Source organism: Frieseomelitta varia, unplaced genomic scaffold (assembly GCF_011392965.1).
Source record: "Frieseomelitta varia isolate USP_RPSP 00005682 unplaced genomic scaffold, Fvar_1.2 scaffold_607, whole genome shotgun sequence".
Lineage (NCBI taxonomy): Eukaryota > Metazoa > Arthropoda > Insecta > Hymenoptera > Apidae > Frieseomelitta > Frieseomelitta varia.
In genome coordinates this window covers 67,361-90,713 of record NW_025110376.1, presented here as the reverse complement: position 1 = coordinate 90,713, position 23,353 = coordinate 67,361, and the positions used below count along the sequence as shown (strand labels likewise).

Genomic DNA, 23,353 nt, shown 5'->3' with positions numbered 1-23,353 from the left:
AATGCATAGGCGCCACGATCGTTCGGAGCCGATTTTTTCTGATAATTGTGACACACCGGCGGCAGTGGCGATATCTGTACTTGGTGATAGTGATACAGTGGTGGTATAGTGGTGTCGGTGCTAGGTGGTAGTGTGTACTAGTGTTAGTGATACTGACGACGGCAGTAGCCTGGCACGTGAACCTTTGCCGAACACACGTTAGAAAGATGAAGCGGTGAATTTTTTTCTTCGCTACCCTCTCCAACGCACGTCCTCGTTTCACGATTACCTCGAACAGGTGAGAAAAGAAAAGACACGTATTCTGCATGCTGTCGGTTTTTTTCTTTTTCTTTTTTTTTTTTTTTCTTCTTCTTCACACTCGTACGTAACAGCGGGAAAAGCTGTGCGCAAAATTTGTCGAACGCTGGCTGGTATAATTAGAAACGTTGAAGAGGAGCGGAGTCAAAGTAACACGAAGCAACTAGACGTTCGTTTAGAGAGCAGCGGCACGACCACGCGTAGAGAATCGTTCCAACTCGTTAACGAGTCCCAAGAACTCTTAACAACGTTACGTTGTTTCGGCCCGCAAACTTCGACAGAATATAAGAGACGAGGATTTTCGACAGCGTTGATCGTCGTTAGACCGTGACGATTACGAAATTTTCCCTCGTCGGACGCCGGGACCCGATCCGTTTTCAATAAAACAAAATTTAGCAAATCGAACAGGACGCAGTCCTCGAAAAAAAAACCATTTCTTTTCAACGCCAAGCGATAGCAACCGTTTAATGCAGATGTTCTAGAGTTGGCAATTAACCAGGATGAAACGATAGATACCGCTTATTCGGATTATACTGCTCTCGCTTTTTCAAAGGTTTAATAGGATTTTTAATTAAAACAATATTCGTATCGTTTAGCGATCGAGGTTAATCGCTCAAAGAGAAATTCTTCGTGGCATGAAGATGCGAATGAAAATTACAGGAAAACGTTCGTGTCGATTTTCTGATTTATTTCTTGATTAGATTGAAGAGCATTAATGTATCGTACGACGCGTATGAATGTTGGTAAATTTTATATCGGCAGCACTTCCACGTTCTTGAATATTTATTATTTCTATTGATCCCTCTTGTTAGACGAAAATATTTAAACAATTACCTTAGGAAGCAATAAATACATATTACGCGACCTACGTAAAACACGTTGAAATTGTTACTATCGCGATTAATTTTCGATAGATTTTAAGTTGTATCAATACCATTGTATTGAGCAAAAAAATTAGTCTCGAAAGTGCAACAAAATGTAATTATTTAAGGTTTTGAGAGTTTTAAATATTAAGCGGTATTTTTAATGTCACGAACAGCAGAGGAGCACGACTTTAGCTCGAAAATCAAATAGAATAATTTCGACAAGATCGATCGACAATCCATGGAATTTTGACAACCACTTTCTCGTAAAAGATAGAAAATGTATCATGTTTCATCTCCTTTTACGTAGCCATCGCGCTACTTGTACGTCGATTAAAAGATGATCGTTGCGAATTTCATGTCTCCTTTATACAGCTTGACGTTTCAGATCTTGTCATTGACAATTCGATCGATCACGTAGCAGCGGATTCTAAGACCCTTCTTCGGCATTCGTTATTCAATCCTACCGCGAGATGAGTAAAGGACTGATGTTAATTAGGAACGAACGCTTCGATTCCCTCGACGTGCGAGTATCGTTTCGAACGAGGTATTCCCCAGTTGCATTCGGCTTGTTTAGCTTCTAGGCTTTCAGGCCGGGTCCTCAGAGGCTCTCTAGACGTCTAATTTTTTAACGAGGGATCGTGCCGACCAAATGCACGTTGCAAACGTAACGCTAACCAAATCGTTTGGAAATTTAGTTTACGTCACTCGTAAAGGCAATTAAACCTAACAACATGTGAATCTAGGACAGGCAATTTAGATTACAGCGAGAATTGAGAGTCAGTAAAAAGATCGAATGCATCTTGACGCTTGTTAACAGCGGTGGACAATCTGGAAACAGGATCAGACTGTGGTACAACAAGCTTGGTGATAATGTAAATCTAAAAAGGGGAAACTCGCCGATGTACCTAAAAGGAGCATTTATAAATATGCAATAAAGGAGCATAATCTGAATTACACGTTATTCGGAAACAAGCGACTCAAAGGTTCGTCTATACAGACGATTCAAGAAGACCCTTTGATTGCGCCAAAATGAATTTTGTATCTACTTTAACGGACGCCTCTTTCAACTTTTATGAAAGTTGTCAAACGATATGAAAATCTTTGTCAAAATTGTTTGACACATTTTTTGGTTTTTTTTTTACGACGCGCTTTTTACAAGACATTTTTCCCTTTTTTTTCATACAGTTTAAAAACTCTTTTGAGCTTCCAATTTTTTTTTTTTTTTTTTTTTTTTTTTTTTATTTTTTTAATTTTTTTTTTTTTTTTTGATACGACTTTGAGACTTCTTCCAGCATTTCGTTCGTTTTAAAGGCCATTTTTTAATAGTCTTGTCTTTTGTCACGTTTGGTCTAGTAGTTTAGCTTCGGCGAAGACTATTCATAGAGCATAAGCTGCGTCACTCCTGTTAATGGCTACTAAAATATTCTGCGTCTGTGATATATCGCAGCTTGGATGTTTACCCCAGGATTAATAGAATCGGGCGAGCTAACTATGTTCTTTTTTCTTCTCTTTTATTCAGAAACTGCAGGCGGATTTTAACGATCGTGTTTATAGTGACAAACGACGTGCAGATTTTCGAGGAGCTCGCTTCTAACCGTAAACACGGATAGCGTAGCAGCCAGCAACTTTCAACGAAACGCAGATAGCAAAATCGATTATCTCTGACCCCGTCGAACTTGCGATTTCTTTTTTCGAAATTGCTTTTGCAAACAATTCGAACCGCGTTAAGATCGCGGCGTGAACTTTGAAACTGATCTGAACGGGACTCTTCGAAGAGAAATTCAAAAGAGGCAATAAATTCAATTCGACGAAAACGTGCAACCTCTGTTCCTCTCGTTTTTCTCGCTAAACTCCCATTCGGAGGGAGGTTTTTTTCAACGCAATGCAATTTTTAAAAAATTCCAATTCTCGCGCGATTTGGGAAAAGAAAGAAGAAGAGAAATAAATGGCTTTCGTTCTCCAACTTTATTTACGCTCTCGCTGTCACAGACTTTTACAATCGTTAGGAACGATGCATCTAGGGGGAGGAAAAAAAAAAAAAGAATTTTCTCGACGCGCTTCGTTTTTCAACGAACCGTCAGCGTTGCGTGTTCATTATCTCCGTTGATCGTAAAACACCGATGTACAAACCATCGTGTTTATCAGAGAGTAATATCGAAAATGAGATATATAATTCACGACCGTCAGGTGAGACACTCGCCAGGGAATATAATAACCGTGCGGCTAGTAATTAACAATTCTCAAACAATAGTTGAAACTTTTATGTTTTGAAAACAGTCTGTCAGCTCTTCCAAAACATCATGTTCAATTTCCTGCCACCTCTCAATTCAGAGAAATACCAACCGCTCGATGTCCAAACAGTCGAATCAAAACGAAGCTTTAATTTGCATTTCAAACATGGACTTTGGATTAACCTCAGACGAAACGCCTCGAGAAAAAGAAGAAAAGGAAAGAAAAGAAAAAAAAAACGAAAAAAAAGGGAGGAGACGCATCTTCGAGTTTCGAATAAATTTTTCAAAAGTCCCATCTTGAAAATGAAATGCCAGGAAGAAACGGGTCGAGTCTCCGAGGATATGCGAAGCTTAGGCTCACGTTCGATCGCGAAGGCCTGAGGACTTCCGGGAACTCGAAACTGTCAGTTTTTCTGAACTGAAACTCCCAGAAAAATGAAACGGTACGGCATTACGTACGACAACGTGAATTTGAAAGGTTCGAACGTTCCTCGATCGTTTTCTTTTTTTTTTTTTTTCTTCTTTCGGTGCCTCGTGTTTACAAAAGCGTGACCCGGAACACCGGGATCAATGATCCAGGAGACTTCCTCCACTTGTCGCGGTCCCATTGTCGGGAGTTAGATGGACGATGATGGACAATGATTAGCCCGCGAGTTGTTTGAATCATTATCAATGGTCAGCCATCGTTTATTGTTGTCCCACTTCCGCGCGCGCCAGCCAGATAGTGTTTAAAGTTCATTACGCGATGCTTTAAATGACAGATTTCAAGATGACTGCCTTCAGTATTCTAATAAAGGGCTTCTCGAAGTAACTAAATTTTAACAAAACTAGAAAATTAATAGGTATTTCTGAAAACTAAAAAAATCATGAATATTTAACTTTGTCTATATAATAAAATCACGTTCGTACGTATACCAAAGAATTGTTTTCGAATAAATTTATGATTTATTATCGGCAAATGTTTTAATTTGTATTTTTCTATACTCAGGGTCGTAGAAATTTTAACAAAACTAGAAAATTAATAGGTATTTCTGAAAACTAAAAAATTATGAATATTTAGCTTTGTTTGCATGGTAAAATTACGTTTGTACGTATACCAAAGAATTGTTTTCGAATAAATTTATGATTTATTATCGGCAAATGTTTTAATTTGTATTCTTCTATAACCAAAGTCACAGAAATTTTAACAAAACTAGAAAATTAATAGCTATTTCTGAAAACTAAAAAATTATGAATATTTAGCTTTGTCTGCATGGTGAAATTACGTTCGTACGTATACCAAAGAATTGTTTTCGAATAAATTTATGATTTATTATCGGCAAATGTTTTAATTTGTATTCTTCTATAACCAAAGTCACAGAAATTTTAACAAAACTAGAAAATTAATAGCTATTTCTGAAAACTAAAAAATTATGAATATTTAGCTTTGTCTGCATGGTGAAATTACGTTCGTACGTATACCAAAGAATTGTTTTCTGAATAAATTTATGATTTATTATAGGCAAATGTTTTAATTTGTATTTTTCTATACTCAGTGTCGCAGAAATTTTAGCCAAAACTAAAAGATTAGTGAATATTTCTCAAAGTTAAGAATATTTAACTTTGTCTTTAATAAATGGTGAAATTACGTATGTATTCGTATATTACGTGAATTCGTACGTATACAAAACGAAGAATTGTCTTCGGATAAATTTTCTTTGCGATTTATTACCAGCAAATGTTTCAATTATTGATGTACTCCTAGTTTATGTACCTCTATACCCAGGATCGTGAAAATATTTGCTCGAGTAAAGGGGAGTTGCCAAGTGGAAAAGTTCGAGAAGCCCTGTTCTGACACGTACCTCTTTAATGGCTGTATTTTAATCGCAGGAAGCGGCGTATCATCCGTCTGCATCGTTTCGAGGAATGGCAATAAAAATTGAACAAACAGCGGAGCGTGGAATAGCAAAAAAAGAAAAAAAAAAAGTATCTCAAAGTAAACATCGGAATAAAAAAAAAAAAAGAAATATTCGTATCAAATGAATATCGATGCGCTACCGTGCGGCGCGGTAATTTCAAATTAACCAGAGCTTCATTTTCCTCGGAGGTGTGATCGTAGAGAATTAGAAAGGTCAGTTCCGAACTGGTCCGGATAAAATGAATGCCGGTGCAGCGGGGAGCCGTTATTAAGACCCGTCATGATTAGTCGGATCGAGGTTCCCCTACGGTGCCTCTTCCACCGATTTATCGAGCCTCGTGGAACGAGCAAAGTATACTTTATCACGCGTTAGGGGCAGATACGGTGATTACGACTTCGTGAATAATAATATTGCTGTTCGTCCATGCTTCAACGAAGCTTCGTCTCGCTTTGAAAATTCTAACTTTGGGGCTTCTAGAAATAATCGAATGAACGTAAAGAGTTGCGGTTGTTAAAAACAAAACTTGCCTGGACAGGAGGGAGTTGCCGTCCAAGGGTATTAAAAATTCGAGCGGTGGAGGGAACGAGCGGTGTTTCCTCCGTCGTTCGACATTTAAATATTTACGAGAGACCGTGACTGTTTCTCGTGAAAAACGTACGAGGAACGAGAAAGCTCAGGTGTCCAAACAAACGAAGAAATAAAGAGCACTTTGGAGCCATCGCGTGGCTCATGAGGCCACTTGACGCCATATTGGACGCCATAATGGAAGTTACCTTGGAAGAATTTCAATCTTGAATTAACCGTGGACTCGTTACATTAGAGAATGAATCATTTATCACGTCCTTGCTCCGCCAAAGAAATCTTTTATCGCTTTCGATAGCTATTCTCGTCCCTCAGATTTAGACAGATTTCTCTTCCCTCAGATTAGACAGATTTCTCTTCCCCGAATCTGGTAGAATTTTCTAGAAAATTGTCAAATTACCACGAGACACGCCGCGACGTATCATTCTTCGTATTATCCTTCAACTAGAAAGAAGAATGAAATTTACAAAAGAGAAAATAAAAAATAAAAGGATCGTCATCCGATATTTCGTTTCGTTTTATCCGGCAAATTCACTTCAAATTAAATCCGCGTGTATCCAGCTGAGAGGCAGTTCCATTTTCCTCCATTGTTGCGACATTTTCGCGCGAATTGCCGGGGAAAATCCGAGGGAAGACAACGGAAGCGCCCCGTTTAAGGGTGTCTCGAGTGACGGTAGAAATGAATTTTCGATGCGGCTGCAGCCGACGCGGGATAATTGCCGCGGCGATAAGCGGATGCGCATTGCCGTGTATTTTTCCACGCGACGAGCACACACGCGAGAAGCTTCGCCGCTTCTCCAACAATGTATCAGCCCCGAGAATTATAAGTGGCGGTGAATAACGGCTGAACCGCGTGCACACGATTTAGCCTCGCAATCCAGCTCCAACTTTCGTTTTAAACGGCTATAATTCCGGTAATGAAGACACATCGTCTCGAATAGTTAATCGATAACGATGGCTCGCAAATGCTAGAAAACGTTCCCCTCGACGTTCGCCTCACTCATGTTTGTCTAATATCTACCCCGAGTTACACACTTTTATATTTATTCACATTTTTCTATTTATTCTAATTTGTGTGTGTGTTTTTAAATAATTTCAAAGAAGAAATTTTATTATAATATTTATTATAATTGTACACTTTTTTCTATTTATTTTATTTTTGTGCTTTTTTTAAATATATTTTAAAGAAGAAGTTTTATTATAATATTTATCATAACTGCACACTTTTTTCTATTTATTCTATTTTGTATGTGTGTGTTTTTTTAAATATATTTCAAAGAAGAAATTTTATTGTGATATTCATTGTAATTACACGCCTTTTTTTACATTTATTACAATTACATACTTTTATATTTATTCTATTACACACATTTTTCTATTTATTCTAATTTATGTGTGTGTTTTTAAATAATTTCAAAGAAGAAATTTTATTATAATATTGATTGTAATTGCACACTTTTTTCTATTTATTTTATTTTGTGTATGTGTGTTTTTTTAAACATATTACAAAGAAGAAATTTTATTATAATATTTATTACAACTGCACACTTTTTTCTATTTATTCTATTTTGTGTGTGTGTGTTTTTTTAAATATATTTCAAAGAAGAAATTTTATTGTGATATTCATTGTAATTACACGTCTTTTTTACATTTATTACAATTACACACTTTTTTTTATTTATTCTATTTTGTGCGCGTTTTAAATATATTTCAAAGAAGAAATTTTAGAAAAAGTTGCATTCGATTTTGCTCACTCTTTTACCCTTGCTGATATTGTTCAATGTTCTCCACGATATAATTGTATTTTTTCTTTTCATTTGTTCTATTTTCTATTTATTTTTTTAAAATATCTTCCTAAATGGTTTCAAAGAAGAAATTTTAGAAAATGTCCCGTTCGATTTTGCTCACTCTTCTTTACTGATATTTATTTAATATTCTCCACAAATGTAATTACATTTCCAATTTTTTAAAAATATTTTTCCAATTAGCTTCAGAGAAAGCATAGTTCACGTGTTGTTTCTTTTTTTTTTTTTTAGTGTACATTATCCCGAAGTAAGGTAATTTTTAATTTTCTATCATTCGATTCCATAGAGAACCTCTATCTCTAATCTAAAATTCAGCCCAGAAAAAAATATAACGAAGCCTAGCTCACAATGGCCCGTGAAAAAGAAAGTACTGCCATAAGATACGCTTGATTGTACCAACAGAATCAAACTAATCGAAGAAGCAACGATAGCGTCCATTTGTGGTAATTGTTTGTTCGACACGGTATTAAAGAGTACCTAAAATCATCTCGGGCCGCTAATACACGTAGTTCGCGGTATATAACCGGCTGGAACGAGGTCTATATCATTGAAACGATTACAGGTCCCCTACGTTCAACCGGACATTTGGTAAATTGATTTGATCTGAACGTCCCTACTTCCCAATAAAACAAACGAGAGACGATATAGGGCCCGGTTGCGTCGTCACATGTGTACACCCCTGTGTTCAAAAAATCCTAGAACGACCGACTGCCGTCCGTTTTCAACCGCGAAGCTTTGAGAAAAGCCTCTCTCGAACGAACCTCGAGCTACGCCAGCCTTTCAATAGAAATGTTTTTTAGAGTTTTGTAGAAGCACAACTGTTGGGAGAACATCTTTTTTTAGAGAAAAAACGACTATTATTTCAAACGCGAAGAAAACTGTACAGAGAGATGTTACTCCATATCCGATATATTTGACGTTCACCTTTGAAGAAAGATATTTTAAAATTAAATATACATACAATTTTCTATCTGTTCTTCGTGCACTTGATACTCTAACTTTGCTTCGGAAAATCTCGGAGCTATACCACTAGCGAGGTATCGTTTTCTTTTCTTTTTTTTTCTTTTTTTTTTTTCGCGGAAGAAAAGAACAAACGTCGAATGCCTCGAATCTGAACGCATTCTATAGCCACGATTCGCGATGGCCATCACTGTCGCCGAGATATTCATCCCGCTTTCACCTACTTTGCGAAATATCGATCAACTATGTACAGCGGATACACGGCTCGGGCCATCATTCCCCTGTTACGTGAAATCAAAACGAAATAGATGAAACATAGTTCTCTGCATCGAGTACGTCCATAGTTCTCAGTGATGACATTTAACGAATATACGCCGACTTTATGTTACAGTGGCTAAAACTCGTTATGTCCGAGTCGTTTCTCTTAAACAGAAATCTCACCGTGATCGCTAGGTGGAAAATGTCTGTGGACAATTTTACTTTTGGTCTGGATCCGTGCAAAAATCATTAGCGGTAAATTGGAATAATTTTCGTGTCTTCTCAAATTTACGAAACGTTCGTTCTAAACGTGTCTATACACGCGGTGAATACTGATCGCTGAAATGCAAATTTATTTCGATGAATAAGTGTTGACTCTTTGCTCTCGAACAAACGTTTCTTGTATCATCTACCAGCAATTTATTTACAAGGTGTCAAACAAAAGAAACAAGTTGAAATAAAATGATACGGAATTGGAAATAATCAATTCAAATGGTATTTGGCCGCGAAATTTTATTGACTATGATATCGTTTAAATTTAAAGCAATCATCGATCCGTGCATCGCGGATTTCCTACAACATACAAGTCTAATATACAAGAGTTAACGATACATGGTTTCAATCTCTGGAAAAATATAATCCTCCATCATTTTTTTTAAACTTTCGTAGAAAGTGTTCAGAAATTTCTTCTTTCGTTCTTCTCACATACGTCGTCGTCTAGTCTGTTCAGGTTACACATTATATACTATTATAGGTCGTATCGTACAACACCAATAATACGTTCGTTATAATTATCAGCCAATTATAGAAAGAAAAAGTCCGAGTTGTTGGCTAGATTTAAGTACGATGTCCTCTCGGAAGAGACAGTCGAGTTAATGCACATAGTTGCAATAGCCAGTGGCAAGAAATTTCGAATGCTTTGGACGCGTGACACTTGCAATTTTCCATGTGCGACGCCGACCAGCGAATCTCTGATAATCGGATAATGGAAGAATAGAAACGAGAGAGAAAGAGAGAGAGAGAGAGAGAGAGAGAGACACTGCGATTGCGGTCGACCGATTAATTTGCCGCCCCATTGCGAGATCCCTGCTGCTCGTTCTGAACGCGACGGAAGCCACGAGGTTCTTTGGACATTAGAGAATCGTTTCATTTCGCTCTGCGGATCGCGTCTCTGGATTTATTCGTGGAAAATTGCCCAGGAGATTCTCTCACAATCAGTGATTAACTCGGTCCAACCTTAGATTTTTCTGCTTCGCACATTTTGTTCGAGTCGAGATTAGTAATAACGCCATCGGAGAGTCAGATTGAGAATACTTTGACGATGAACGCAAAGAACTCTGTATATAATAAATGTAGTATCGTAGGTGTCGTTGTTAAGTTATAACCTGTAGTTGTAATTATTACATTAATTATTAGTATTTTTAAAAAATTTTTTTAGATACTATTTCTTTTAAATACTAATTACTTTTAAATACTACTAAGTATTTTATAATTATATTAATTATTACTCAGTTGCGTTTAATTATAATAGATAGCCCATAATAGGAGTACGTAAAAATAAAGAAAATATGAATGTGGTTTTTTTTTTTTTTTTTTTTTTTTTTTTTTAAAAAAGGAGAGTACGAGCTGAGATCAGAGTCGATTTTAAAGTCATGAGAAAGCCGATTGAGTTGTTAAAAAAAGAGTTTATTTGAGTTGTGACTAAGCGTATACTAATTGTTGATCTGTGTTCACTTGTTTAATTGCCAGCGTTATTGAATAAATATTATTTATATTTAATCTCTACATAAATCTCCGTCCAAAGTGATATTTCGAAAGACTCGAGTGAATTTCGATCGTTTCTTCTCGACGAGAATGTTATAATATTCAACGACAGATTGCATTCCGTTTCGACAGCAAATTACCATTCAATCAATGAAACAATGAAAGGGTCATTCTCCTCCACTGGTGCTGTCACGCCAGTATCAGACTGTAATGACGATTTAAAGATGCCAGACAAAGCAAGAATTATTCCCCCGAGGGGAAAGTACATTTATATTTAATCATTTTTCCACAGTTTACGAGCGAGGGGGATTTACTCGTCGTAGCGAACGTGCGGGATTGTAAAAAACCAACCGACGAGAGTTCCGAACTGATTCGCGACCGACAGCCGTCCAATTTTATATCTCACCAATTCTACCGTGCAACAACATTCGATAATCCATCTCTGGTTCTCTCTTTTTTTTTTTTTTTTGTACTCTGGTGAACAAAAATACGTGTATATATCTCACAAAGGAAAGAGAAAAGAAAGAAAAAAAAAAAAAGAAAAGACACGTTTCCATTTGCCTCGCGAAGAAATAATGAAAGAGAACTCGAGGGAGGGGGAAAGAGAAATAGGAAGAAAGAGAAATAAACGAGCAGTCCATAAAATCGCACGATCTACGGTTGTAGTTCTGATCTGTGTAACCAGGGTTGGTTAATAGGATTGGTTTTGTACGAGAGAATCGAGGTATTAATTTCAATCTTCCGGCGGACCTCCGGGCTCCAGGTAAATCCAATCTGGATCCGGGGTAAAAGGGAGAAATGGCGAGGGCGCTACGTGACAGGAAACGCTCAGAAGTCTGGTGGATGCTTCACCGTAATTTATCATGACCTTTCGTACAAAAGAGATCGCCGACGTTGCGTTATGTACTGTACTTACTCCCCGGGCAGAACGTTGCCGGCATACCACATTCCAGAATAATATCTCCGCGTTCTAAAGTCGTTCTTATTAAAAAAGAGAGAGAGAGAAAGGAGATTTCCTCTTGCCTCGTTGGAATTGAACATCGAGATCGGAGAAAGTACATAACGAAACAAAGTCACAAATATCGAACGGAGAAAAGAACGACGATTTTATATTATATTACGGGCACTTCGATCCCTTAAATCCGCACGAAATTACATGATCTATTGTAATAACCTCGACTGTGAAAATCATTTTTATTCAACTTTCGAATTTCAAGGGAAAACGCGTGCCGAAGACGCTGGGCCATTATCGGCGGCCATTGTACTCGCAAGTACATCATCGAATGACGAATGGCTCACGATATCTGAGAAAATTGAACGGCAACGCTATAAATAAACGCCAAGGGACTGTTAAGATATCCCAATCTGAAACACCGCTGCCGGAGATTACGAAACCGGCAGAATTTTTCCCTCGCGTTTCAACGAACAACATCCAACAGTCAAAGCTGCAAACAGGCGGTCACGACTTTCTTTTAACGCTTCGTAAATTCTCCCGATCCTATTAAAATTACTTTTTCCCTCACGGACGATTTACGCCGAACCTTTATTTTATCTCTCGCGAGATCGTAATAACGGAGAGATAAATTTTTAGATCCCCCCCCCCGTGTAAAGTCGTAGATCCCGCGTTAAAAGTTTTTGTTGCTTGAACCAAGTTGGAACGTAAAACGTGTAGGAATATATAGGCGTTCGACTATAAAAAATTTTACATCCTGCAGTTCACCTTCCGCCGGTTGGTGGCGGCAAAGTGATATTTAGAAAAAAAAGACGTAGAACTTACGGACGTGGCGCATAATCGTTCTCAGCCATTGAACAGTCTCGTTTGTTTCCGACGATCTCGACGGACGTGCGAGATAAAAGTTCATGCGACTGATGACTTGTTCCCTCGCGGTGGGAAGTAGCCACGGAGGCACGATGAAAAATCTTATTGACTCGTTTTTATAATCGATGATATTCTGCGCGAGGCGCGCTGATTAGCTTCAGGGCGGGAGAGGGGGGGAAGGAGCGCGATATATTTGTGCAGAAGAGGCCTGAACCTTGTAGTAAGGTCACGTCGATAACGCGATAATCGCTGACTTTGCTGACCCCCGATCTTGAAACGCTTATTTTTAGTCGATTGGCTCTCGACGCGGAATTAGGCATAACACGCTGCGTACACAAGTTACCACGAACTTCTCGTTTCTCTATTTTTTTTCTTTCCCCCTTTCTATTTCTACTACTACGAATCACGTTACTGTCACGGTTTCTAGTATTTTTTTTTTTTTCTCTCTTTTCTCTCAATTTCGAATCTTTTCCCAAGTCCAAGCACGTAACTACAAAATGGAAGGTACAAAACGAAGGGAACGAGAGCGCAAAATGGATATTTAAAGTGCCTTTTAACATCCAACGGCTGAAAGATGTAATACTCCTTGCGAGTTTTTCACTTTTTCGTTTTTAACAGTCGTTTAAGCAAACGAAGAGGAATTGTCGTTCAAATAGAAAGGCGAAAAATTGCTCGACAAAGGAGGCAAGAGTTATTAAAAGTTCTCCGGCAGACGGAAGCCACCGTAAACTTTCTACGTGTGCACTTTCCACGACGTTATCTATTCGTGCCCTCTGCAACGTAGAATCTACATTATATTATCCGCTGAAAATCTACGGAGTGGATAAAAACGGGATAGAGAGAAGCTTCTAGAACGCGAGACTTTTCATAAATATTCCCCCGTGCATATTTCTCATATCGTTTCCTTAGCTATCTTTCGCATGCATCGCTGCGCTTTAACAAACCACCTCCTCGTCGAACGAAAAGTTCGTTATTTCAACAGTATACAAAGCGACCGCCTTTTCTAACAGCGAGGCGATTCTACTTGCACCTACAAATTCGCGAGAGAAGATTCGCGCTTCGAAACATTAGAAAATAATAAAATATACTTTGGGAAACTTTGGAAATTAATAAAAATAATTGTCAGGCCGGCCAAAATGTAACTGTGTTTCTTTCCTATTCGTATAAACGAATTTTTCATGATAAATTCTTTCGTCAAAAGCTTCGCAATATATTGTCCACTTTGTTCGATTGTCTTTCATGATATTTCGGCCATAAACTTCCGTGAATCCGCGTTCAAAAAAGTTCGTACATTTTTTAAGAGCGATTTGATATTCTCATCGGCATTGAAATTTAGCAAATTCGGTTCTGAAACTGCCTTTTCGAAAATTAAACATGTTCCCTTTTGATTTTCCATTCGGAAATCGACGTTAAACAAAAACAACTGTCAACGAGAGATCATGCGTTTTCTTTTTCTGAAAAAAGGTTGAACAATCGGATGTCAGATTGCACGATGGATTTAACGATTTAAAATGTAGTTGGTTACATTGCAAAATACACGTCTATTAAAAAAAAAAGACGCAATTACTTCTCGATCAACTCGGTTAAGAGTGAATTTTGCATTGAAACGAATGCTTTGATTCTTACTGAAATTTCGACTGTGAAATTCAGCATTTTTTTTTTTTATCATCTATCCCCATTCAGATCGCAAGGATCGTTCTCCAAATCGTGTCACCGTTTCATCAACTTTATCACGCGAACACTCTGTGTCAGCAACACTGTCCTTCCCCAATCTATGATTCAAACTATCGAGGTACCCCGAGTGAATTCGAAATTTCACTGGTGTTAGCCGAGAGAACCGAGATGTCGAACCAGATACTGAATTTCGTGAACGTGACCATCTCTGGACCGAAGGATTTCCGCCCCCTCCCCCTCTCGTTTATCAGCCAACCATCAGTTCATCAGGATCGGTTCGAGGCGAGTCTCGATTTCGCGTCACGTGCCGAAATCCTTCAGAAACGCAGAAGTTTCATTGCGTCCCTCGTGCCCGCGTCAGGAAGAAACAAAACGGCCCTCAAGGGAGTCCGCGCATCGTACAATTCGAGCCGATTAAATGCGAAAGAATTAATTTCGACCATCCTACGCCAGCCATCTTTTTCCACTGTCTTCGATGTCATGGTATCGTATAGGGTGGCCACTGAAAAACTGAAGCTTTTGAAAAAGTCACAACTCATTTATTTTCAATCGTTTTTATTTTCTTTTTCTGTAGATTATAGAAAAAGACTATTAATTGTATTTTCGAATAAAATAATGAAAAAGTTTAAAAAAAAAGACACGTGTTTGTCTTAAAAATTACTTTTGTTTTCAGTCTTACAGCGAGCACCCTATAGTTGCGACAAAAAGTATACTTTCGTCCTGATTAGGAACGTGGTTATTTAAAACAGAGAATAAAACGAAACTTACGAAGCGATACGATAGAGTATCGTCGATCACGATGCGATTATAGCATCGTTGTTATGCTATTAGCCGGATGATTGGTATGATTCGGTGATTATGCTGTTACACGTTATTATGCACCCGGTTGGGCCGTGTTTATGCGACGTCGAAACAAATCTCGATGTGGCCAACTATTGACCTCTTAATGACGAATTCAAGCAATAACGTTTCAAGGACCGGCCCCGACTTATTCAATGCACTTATTCCCTCCCTTGCTGATACTCCATTGAGCGTCGTACAAGTCGTTACCAAAATTGGACTGACAACGTCCAGCGATGAAATAAGTTGACGGGAGGGAGAGCAATTAAAATTAAAGTCGACAATGGGAGCAGATTCATCGACGAGGAGGATCCATTGTTAGTCTGATAGATAATACTTTCTGATCGAGCCTGCTCGTTTCCTCATAAAGAACGAGAAATCGAAAACATATATTTTTAACAAAAAAATATATTCATAAAAGATATATATAAATATATTCACATATCTATAAAAGAATATATATAAATATTCAAATACTTATATGTATATACATAAATATATTCATACTAAAATATATTAAATCAAAAAAATATATATTTTAATATATCTTTACATTAAATATATATTTTTCGTAAAAAATATATATGTAAATATTCATATATTTATATATATGTATATACATACATATAAATTTATATTTATATCTATATACATAAATATATTCATAATAAAATATATTAAATCAAAAAAATATATATTTTAATATATTTTTATATTAAATATACATTTTCCGTAAAAAATATATGTATAAATATTCATATATTTATATATATATATGTATATACATACATATAAATTTATATTTATATGTATATACATAAATATATTGATAATAAAATATATTAAATCAAAAAAAAAAAAAATATTTTAACATATCCTTATATTAAATATATATTTTCCGTTTCTGTTGTTGCAGCGAAATCAGGATGCACAGCCGGCTGCCATGGAAGTGAGTACAAAATTTTCACTACGTATCTCTCTGCTTTCAATTTCTCAAGGTAATTAACTTGGAAAGACGCGACTTAACGTTCCTTTGTGCTTTATCGAGCAGTGCACCCGAACAAGGCATATCAGGAAGGGCAGACGTACATATACAACCTGGAAGGTACGTCGGTGACGTCTGTCACTGACGCGCAAGGAGATGCGACTCTTAAACTGTCAGCCACCGTAGAATTGTCCGTGAAACCGGATTGCATCCATCAACTGCGGTTGAAGAACGTCCGGATCAACGGGGCGGTAATACTTTAAGCTTTTTGCATTCTAATCTGACGTGAATCTTTTCATATAATCGCGTGATGAACTTCAGAGTCGACAAGGTTTTATATATATATATATATTATATTAACAAAGTTTATATATATATATATATATATGTAATATAAAATCAAAGTAATAAAATAAAAACAAATTTATTTTTTATAAACATACGAATTAAATGAAATCAAATTCACATATATATGTATATATATATATGAATAGTTTACTACTTTGATTTTATTTTTACATACGTATGAAATATAAATTTGTACAACTTGGAAAACATTGATACAATTTGAATATTTTATTTTACTATTTTGATTTTACGTATGTACACGTATGTTGATACACATACATATGTATATACAAATCGCATTATTTATTATTTATCATTTTAAATATTCAAGTTATATATCGGTACCTGTCTCCCAGGTATGTATAAATTTCTTGTAACAAAGAATGTCTCGCAGAGATATACGTTTAGAATAGTTTCATGGAAAATTGAGGTTAAAACATTGTTCAACGTACTTACAATACTTGCTGACGAAGAAACATACATTTCCCAGCCGCCATCGACGCCAGACGTTGAACGGTTTGCGGTCCAATTCAATTACCACGATGGCCACATCGACACCCAGCTCTGCACCGAACCAGGTGACTCCCAAGCGTCTCTTAACATCAAGAGAGCGGTCGTCTCCCTGTTCCAGTCGACCGTTGTGCAGGATAGCGGTTCGACGACACGCCACGAGGTTCGTGAAACCTGAAACAATTATCCGATTAAGCCAAACTTTCGTAGCACTACGTGCCAATTCTTTTCTCTCGGTTGAGCTTCGGCGCGCCGCTAAATTATTTTAACGACAAGAAGCAGTGGCGTTTATAAATAGTAAACGTATAAGAAGGAGATTAGGAAAAGACAAGACGAATAATATATAGTAATTAACTCTAATTAACTCAACAATTATTATAATTTAAATGCATCGTCAGAAATGTGCTTCCTCCTGAATTAAGCTGTCCTATACAAGCACAAGGAAACGAAGTCGTTTTCGAAATTTAAGTCTCGATGTTATCGCCATTTGTTCGATATTGCGATAACATGTCGCGATCGCAGTTCGAAATAGATCGTTCGTCTGTTTCTAGACGGACGTGATGGGATCCTGTCCGACGCAGTTCAACTTCCGGAAAGAGGGCGACTCCGTGATCGTGAACAAGAACAGAAACCTGGCCGGGTGCGCGTTCCGCGAGAACGTGAACCATGCGCTCATCTCCGGCAACACGGACACAACGGCCGGCGTGAAAACCGTCCCTCTGCTCGCGTCCCAGCAGTCGATCGAGCAACGATTCAAGCGCGGCGTTCTGAACAAGGCCGTGTCGAAGGAGGTGTACAATCTGCTCCCGTTCAGCAACGGGAACGCCGGCGCCAAGACGATCGTGGAAACTAGCCTGACTCTGAAGGACCAAAAGGGCGACAGTCCCGCGGCGGAGGTGTCTCAGCCCAAGTCCCTCATCTTCGAGGCACCGCACCCGGTGTTGCAATCGTCACCGGAAGCGATCAACAACGCGCTGAAAGCCGCCAAGGCGGAAGTGGCCGGAGGCGTGAAGCCAGCGGCCGCTGCGAAATTCACCGAGCTGGTGAAGGTGCTCAGGCTGAGCAGCAAGAACGACATCCTCTCCGTCTACCAGAAAATTCGTCCCGACAAGAGCGAGCAAAAGCTGTTCCTCGACGGTTTGTTCCGAGCTAGAAGCGGCGAGGCCGCCGAGGTCGGCGTCGATCTGATCAAGAACAAGGAACTCTCGAGCGTGCAGACTCTTCTGTTCTACGCGGGCTTGACTACCATTCGTCACGTGAATCTGCCGTCAGTGGCTGTCGTCGCGACGCTTCTCGACCAGCCCAATTTGCCACGACTCGGCTACCTCGGTGTCGGACAGGTGATCGGCAAGTACTGTCAGCAGCATTCGTGCGAGAACGTGCCGGAGGTGAAGCAGGCGGTGCACAAGATCCGCGAGAAGGTGGGCAACGGCAAGACGAAGACCAGGGAGCAGGAGAACACGGTCATCTCTGCCCTGAAGGCGTTGGGCAACACTCGGTTCCTGGACGACGCGACTCTGCAGAAACTGGCCAACATCGGCGCCGACAAGAACGTGCGGAACCGCGTGCGAGTGGCCGCCATCGAGGCACTGCCCAACAGATGCACGATGAAGTGGAAGAACATTTTGCTCAAGGTGCTGGCCGATCGAGAGGAGGACAGCGAGGTCAGGATCAAAACGTACTTGTCATTGGTCGCTTGCCCCTGCCCGCAAGTTGCCAATCAGCTGAAGGAGGTACTGGACAAAGAGACGGTGAATCAGGTCGGATCGTTCGTTCAGAGTCACTTGAGGAATCTGAGAGCCTCGACCGACCCTAGCAAACTGGACGCCAAGGCTCACCTCGGACAGATCAAGCCTCGAGGCAAGTTCCCCGAGGACATTCGGAAATTCTCCTTCAACAACGAGCTGTCCTACAAGGTCGACTCGCTCGGCGTTGGCTCGACTCTCGAGAGCAACGTGATATACAGCCAGAACAGCTTCGTGCCGCGTTCCACGAACTTGAACATGACCGTGGAGTTGTTCGGCCGGAATTTCAACTTCCTCGAGGTGAACACGCGCGTGGAGAATCTGGACCGGTTGCTCGAGCAGTACTTCGGGCCGAAAGGCAAGATCTGGGAGAAGGACTTGGAGGACTTGAAGACGGGCGCGAACGCGGCTAGCAAGCTCGGTAAGTACGCGAAGGAACGGTACGAGAGGCTGGTGAGGTCGAGGCGCGAGGTGAAGCAGGCCGACTTGGACAAATTCGCGAGAAACGTTCAGCTGAATCACAACGAGGTCGATCAAGACCTGGACGTCGACCTGTCCGTCAAACTGTTCGGCGTGGAGCTCGCTTACCTCAGCTACCAGGGCGACAGAAACAAACTGAACCCCGAGGCGATCATCGACAAAGCGTTCAGCAACCTCGAGAAGGGTTTCAACGTCGTCAAGAATCTCAACTACGACCTCGAGAACTACCTGCAGTTCCTCGACAGCGACCTCGTGTATCCGACCGGGTTGGGAAGCGCGCTGAGCCTCGGTCTCACTGGAACGAGCGCGCTTCGTTTGAAGACTTACGGGAAACTGGATCTCCAAGCTATCCTCAAGGACCCGAGGAACGCCAACTTCAGAGTCGCGATGGAGCCGAGCGTGTCCGTGAGAATCGCCGGGAACCTGGTGGTGCAGGCACCTGGTGCCGAATCTGGCATGAGGATCGTCACCACTCTTCACACGGCCACCAGCTCCGACATATCCGTCGCCGTGTTGAACGGGCACGGCATCGACGTCAACTTTGGCATACCCAAGAAGAAGCAGGAAATCGTGAACGTGGAGAGCGAGGTGTTGCTCTCATCTGGCGCCAAAGGGAACGAGTACGTGGCTCCCAAGTTCGTCAAGGGCAAAGAATATTCCGACTGTTTCGAACAATTGTCCACCGTTCTCGGCATAACCGTCTGCGGGAAGGTTTCGTACCCTCACAGAGACTCCAGCATCGGCAATCCGAGGCCACTGTTCCCTCTGAACGGACCGGCGAGGTTCGCAGTCAGCCTGGAGAACAACGACGTCACCAGCTATCGGTTCAAGGTCGATCTGAACGTGCGCGACGAGAAGAAACGTTCGTTCGAGATTCTTCTGGACACGCCGAACAGCAAAACTAACAGACGCGTGGCGCTGAACGTGGAGGCAGGCCTCGAGCCGAACGTGTACGTCAGAGCAGCGTTCCACTCGCCCATCAAAACCGCCGCGGCGGAGGCTGTACTCAAAAACACAGCCAAGGAACGCACCCTCACTGTTACCATCAATCACGATCAGCTGGAGTTCCGCGGTCGCGTAGGACTGTTGTCCAGCGGCAGCAAGTACACGCCCGTGTTCGAGTACAAGCTACCCGAGCACATTCAGCAGTTGGCCAGCGCGAGAACTGGCCTCGGGCCGAGTCAACAGTACAACGTGGAGGGCTCGGTGGATGTCACGAATTACGAAGGTGGCCAGAAGTATGTATTGGACAAGGTGGCCCTGGTCGCCGGTGATCAGAAGCTGTTGGTGGTCGACGGGACCATCGCGTGGACGCCCAGCAGCGTCAAGGCGGACACCACTGTCGGCTACACCGACAAGAACTTGGCCTTCAAACTGGACGGCAAGTGGAGCAAGGACGACTTCAAGCTCTCCGTTTCCGGCATGCCGTCCAGCGATCCCAACATTGGATTCAATTTGAACTGGGAGCTGAAGAGAGGCGAGAACAACATTGATCACAAGTTCGTGTTCATTCACGGAGCCGATCCAAATTCCGAGACCAATCGCCTGTCTTTGATACAGTCGGCAGTGTATAACCTGGATCCCAAGAATCTCGTTCTGAGCGCGTCCAGCAAGCTCACGTACCCCGTGGTCAATTTGAAATTGAAAGGCGAGGGGAAACTGACCCGCAAGTCGGTCAGCGCGTCCCTCGAAGCGAAGTACAAAACGTTCAAGTACGGGACTGAGCTGTCCGCCAAGAAGGACACGGAGAAGCCCGGCGACTACGAGATCGAACTGGAGGCCGAGCTGATGGAGAACAGCGTCGAGCTGAAGGCGAAACGCGTGGTTCTCGAGGCACGCAAGAGCCAGTTCACCAATTCCCTTCGGCTGGAACCAGGCGGCAAATACACCGCCGACGCGGTCGTCACCCACGTCGTTGAAAGGAACAACCTGAACCTGCAACTGGACGGACAGTTGGATCTGAACGGGAAGAAGGCGAAGCTCGGCGCCGGTCTGGAGGCGAATCCTCAACTTCTCAACGCCGCCGTCAACGCGAAAATCGACGGCGTGACGTACGTCGACTTTAATCTGAAGACCACCCGAGTCCCGAATCCGAGCGGCACTCTGAACGTCGACCTGAGGAACTGGCTGATAGCCACCGGCCAGTTCTCTTACAAGGACCGCAAAGGTAGCGCCAACTTGGACGTGAACATTCCCAAGATCAATCGCAAGATCAAGGCGACTGGTTCCCTGGTTGGTTCCGGTACCCAAGAGGTGCTGAACCTCGAGCTCCTCTACGACGCTGAGAAGGATCCCAGCAAACGCGTCAAGGTGTCCAGCGTCTCCGACATTACCGCCACGTCCCTCGACACGAAGAACGTGATCGATGTGTTGAACTACAAGCTGGAGGCGAACGTCAAGGGTCAGTTGCAGGGCAGCCTGAGGGAAGGTCAGCTGCAAGTGGACGCGGACGTCACTCTGCCAAGCGGGCGACACCTCGTGTACAAGGGGAGACGCGACGCCGCGAAGAGGGAGAACAAATACGACGTGAAGGTGTCGAGCGAGTTGAACGAGTACGAGCAGAAGGGCGGACCGTCGAGGAAGTTGGCCGCCAACTTCAATATGCTGGAGTTCGACCCGATCGTCGCGACCTTCAAAGCCAACGGCGACGTGAAGTACGTCAACAGGGAGGGGAAGGACGCGCGATTGGCGTGGAACGCGAAGAACCTGGATCAACCGGACAAGAAGAGGCTGACGGAATTGAGGGTTGAAGTGGACGGAACTAGGGTCCCGAGGAAGTTGCAACTGCAGGCTGACTCCGTCAAGGGCGACGGCGCTAGAACTTACAACGTCAAGTCGTCGTTGGGAGACGATCTGTCATTGTCGGTACGAGTTTTTTCAGCTTTTCTTTCATAGAAGGAACACACTATCCAAGTGGTCAAAGTAATCGATTTATAATTTTATGTAGTGTTTCTTTATTATTATTATTTTATATTGTTTTTTAAATTTTACATAGTGTTTGATAACACACTGTTCAAGTGGTCAAAGTAATCGATTTATAATTTTGTATAGTGTTTTTTTATTATTATTATTTTATATTATTTTTTAAATTTTACATAGTGTTTGATAATACACTGTCCAAGTGGTCAAAGTAATCAATTTATAATTTTATATAGTATTTTTTTATCATCATTATTATTTTATATTATTTTTTAAATTTTACATAGTGTTTGATGACACACTGTTCAAGTGGTCAAAATAATCGATTTATAATTTTGTATAGTGTTTTTTTATTATTATTATTTTATATTGTTTTTTAAATTTTACATAGTGTTTGATAACACACTGTTCAAGTGGTCAAAGTAATCGATTTATAATTTTGTATAGTGTTTTTTTATTATTATTATTTTATATTATTTTTTAAATTTTACATAGTGTTTGATAATACACTGTCCAAGTGGTCAAAGTAATCAATTTATAATTTTATATAGTATTTTTTTATCATCATTATTATTTTATATTATTTTTTAAATTTTACATAGTGTTTGATGACACACTGTTCAAGTGGTCAAAATAATCGATTTATAATTTTGTATAGTGTTTTTTTATTATTATTATTTTATATTACTTTTTAAATTTTACATAGTGTTTTATAGCACACTGTCCAAGTGGTCAAAGTAATCAATTTATAATTTTATATAGTATTTTTTTATTATCATTATTATTTTATATTATTTTTTAAATTTTACATAGTGTTTGATAATATACTGTCCAAGTGGTCAAAGTAATCAATTTATAATTTTATATAGTGTTTTTTTATTATAATTATTTTATATTATTTTTTAAATTTTATATAGTGTTTGATAACACACTGTCCAAATGGTCAAAGTAATTAATTTATAATTTTCCTTGGAAATTTTTAAGTAGTTGTAAAGCAGTGTACGAATGGAAGTTTGGGTGTTCTATTGTATTGTAAAGTTTTTCTATTTCTTTCTTTTTCTTCTAGTTTTTTAATCCAGTGTTAAATTTACTTAAATATTCAAACAGTAATTACTCAAACTGTTGCAGTTTCGTGAAAGTCGTACGACAATAAACCCGAGCTCCATTTAAAACTCGAAGCCTCTATTTTCAAACTGTATCTGTATTTTATTCCAAGATGTTTTTACATCACAAATGAACGTGTGACATAGATTTGCCTCCTATTTACAATGACTCTTTGAAACTCGATGTACGATTTTTCTTCGCCACTTTGTCGGATTTTGAACATTAGGCGAACACACAACGACGCAAATATCGCAAATATATTCTTCTA

At 40.2% G+C, this 23,353-nt stretch overlaps 1 protein-coding gene across 2 annotated transcripts in view; it reads left to right on the top strand.

Annotated features, from left to right (window-relative positions):
* The first annotated feature begins 6,237 nt into the window (after positions 1-6,237).
* Positions 6,238-23,353, top strand: part of LOC122534506 (apolipophorins) — a 31,163-nt gene continuing 14,047 nt past the window's right edge. For both annotated transcript variants that reach the window (XM_043665197.1, XM_043665196.1), the window contains exons 1-6: positions 6,238-6,244; positions 12,964-12,966; positions 15,911-15,943; positions 16,046-16,230; positions 16,818-17,000; positions 17,389-21,927. In XM_043665197.1, coding sequence (XP_043521132.1) covers position 15,943; positions 16,046-16,230; positions 16,818-17,000; positions 17,389-21,927 — 4,908 coding nt within the window. In that variant the 5' untranslated portion in view covers positions 6,238-6,244; positions 12,964-12,966; positions 15,911-15,942. The remainder of the gene's footprint in view (positions 6,245-12,963; positions 12,967-15,910; positions 15,944-16,045; positions 16,231-16,817; positions 17,001-17,388; positions 21,928-23,353) is intronic.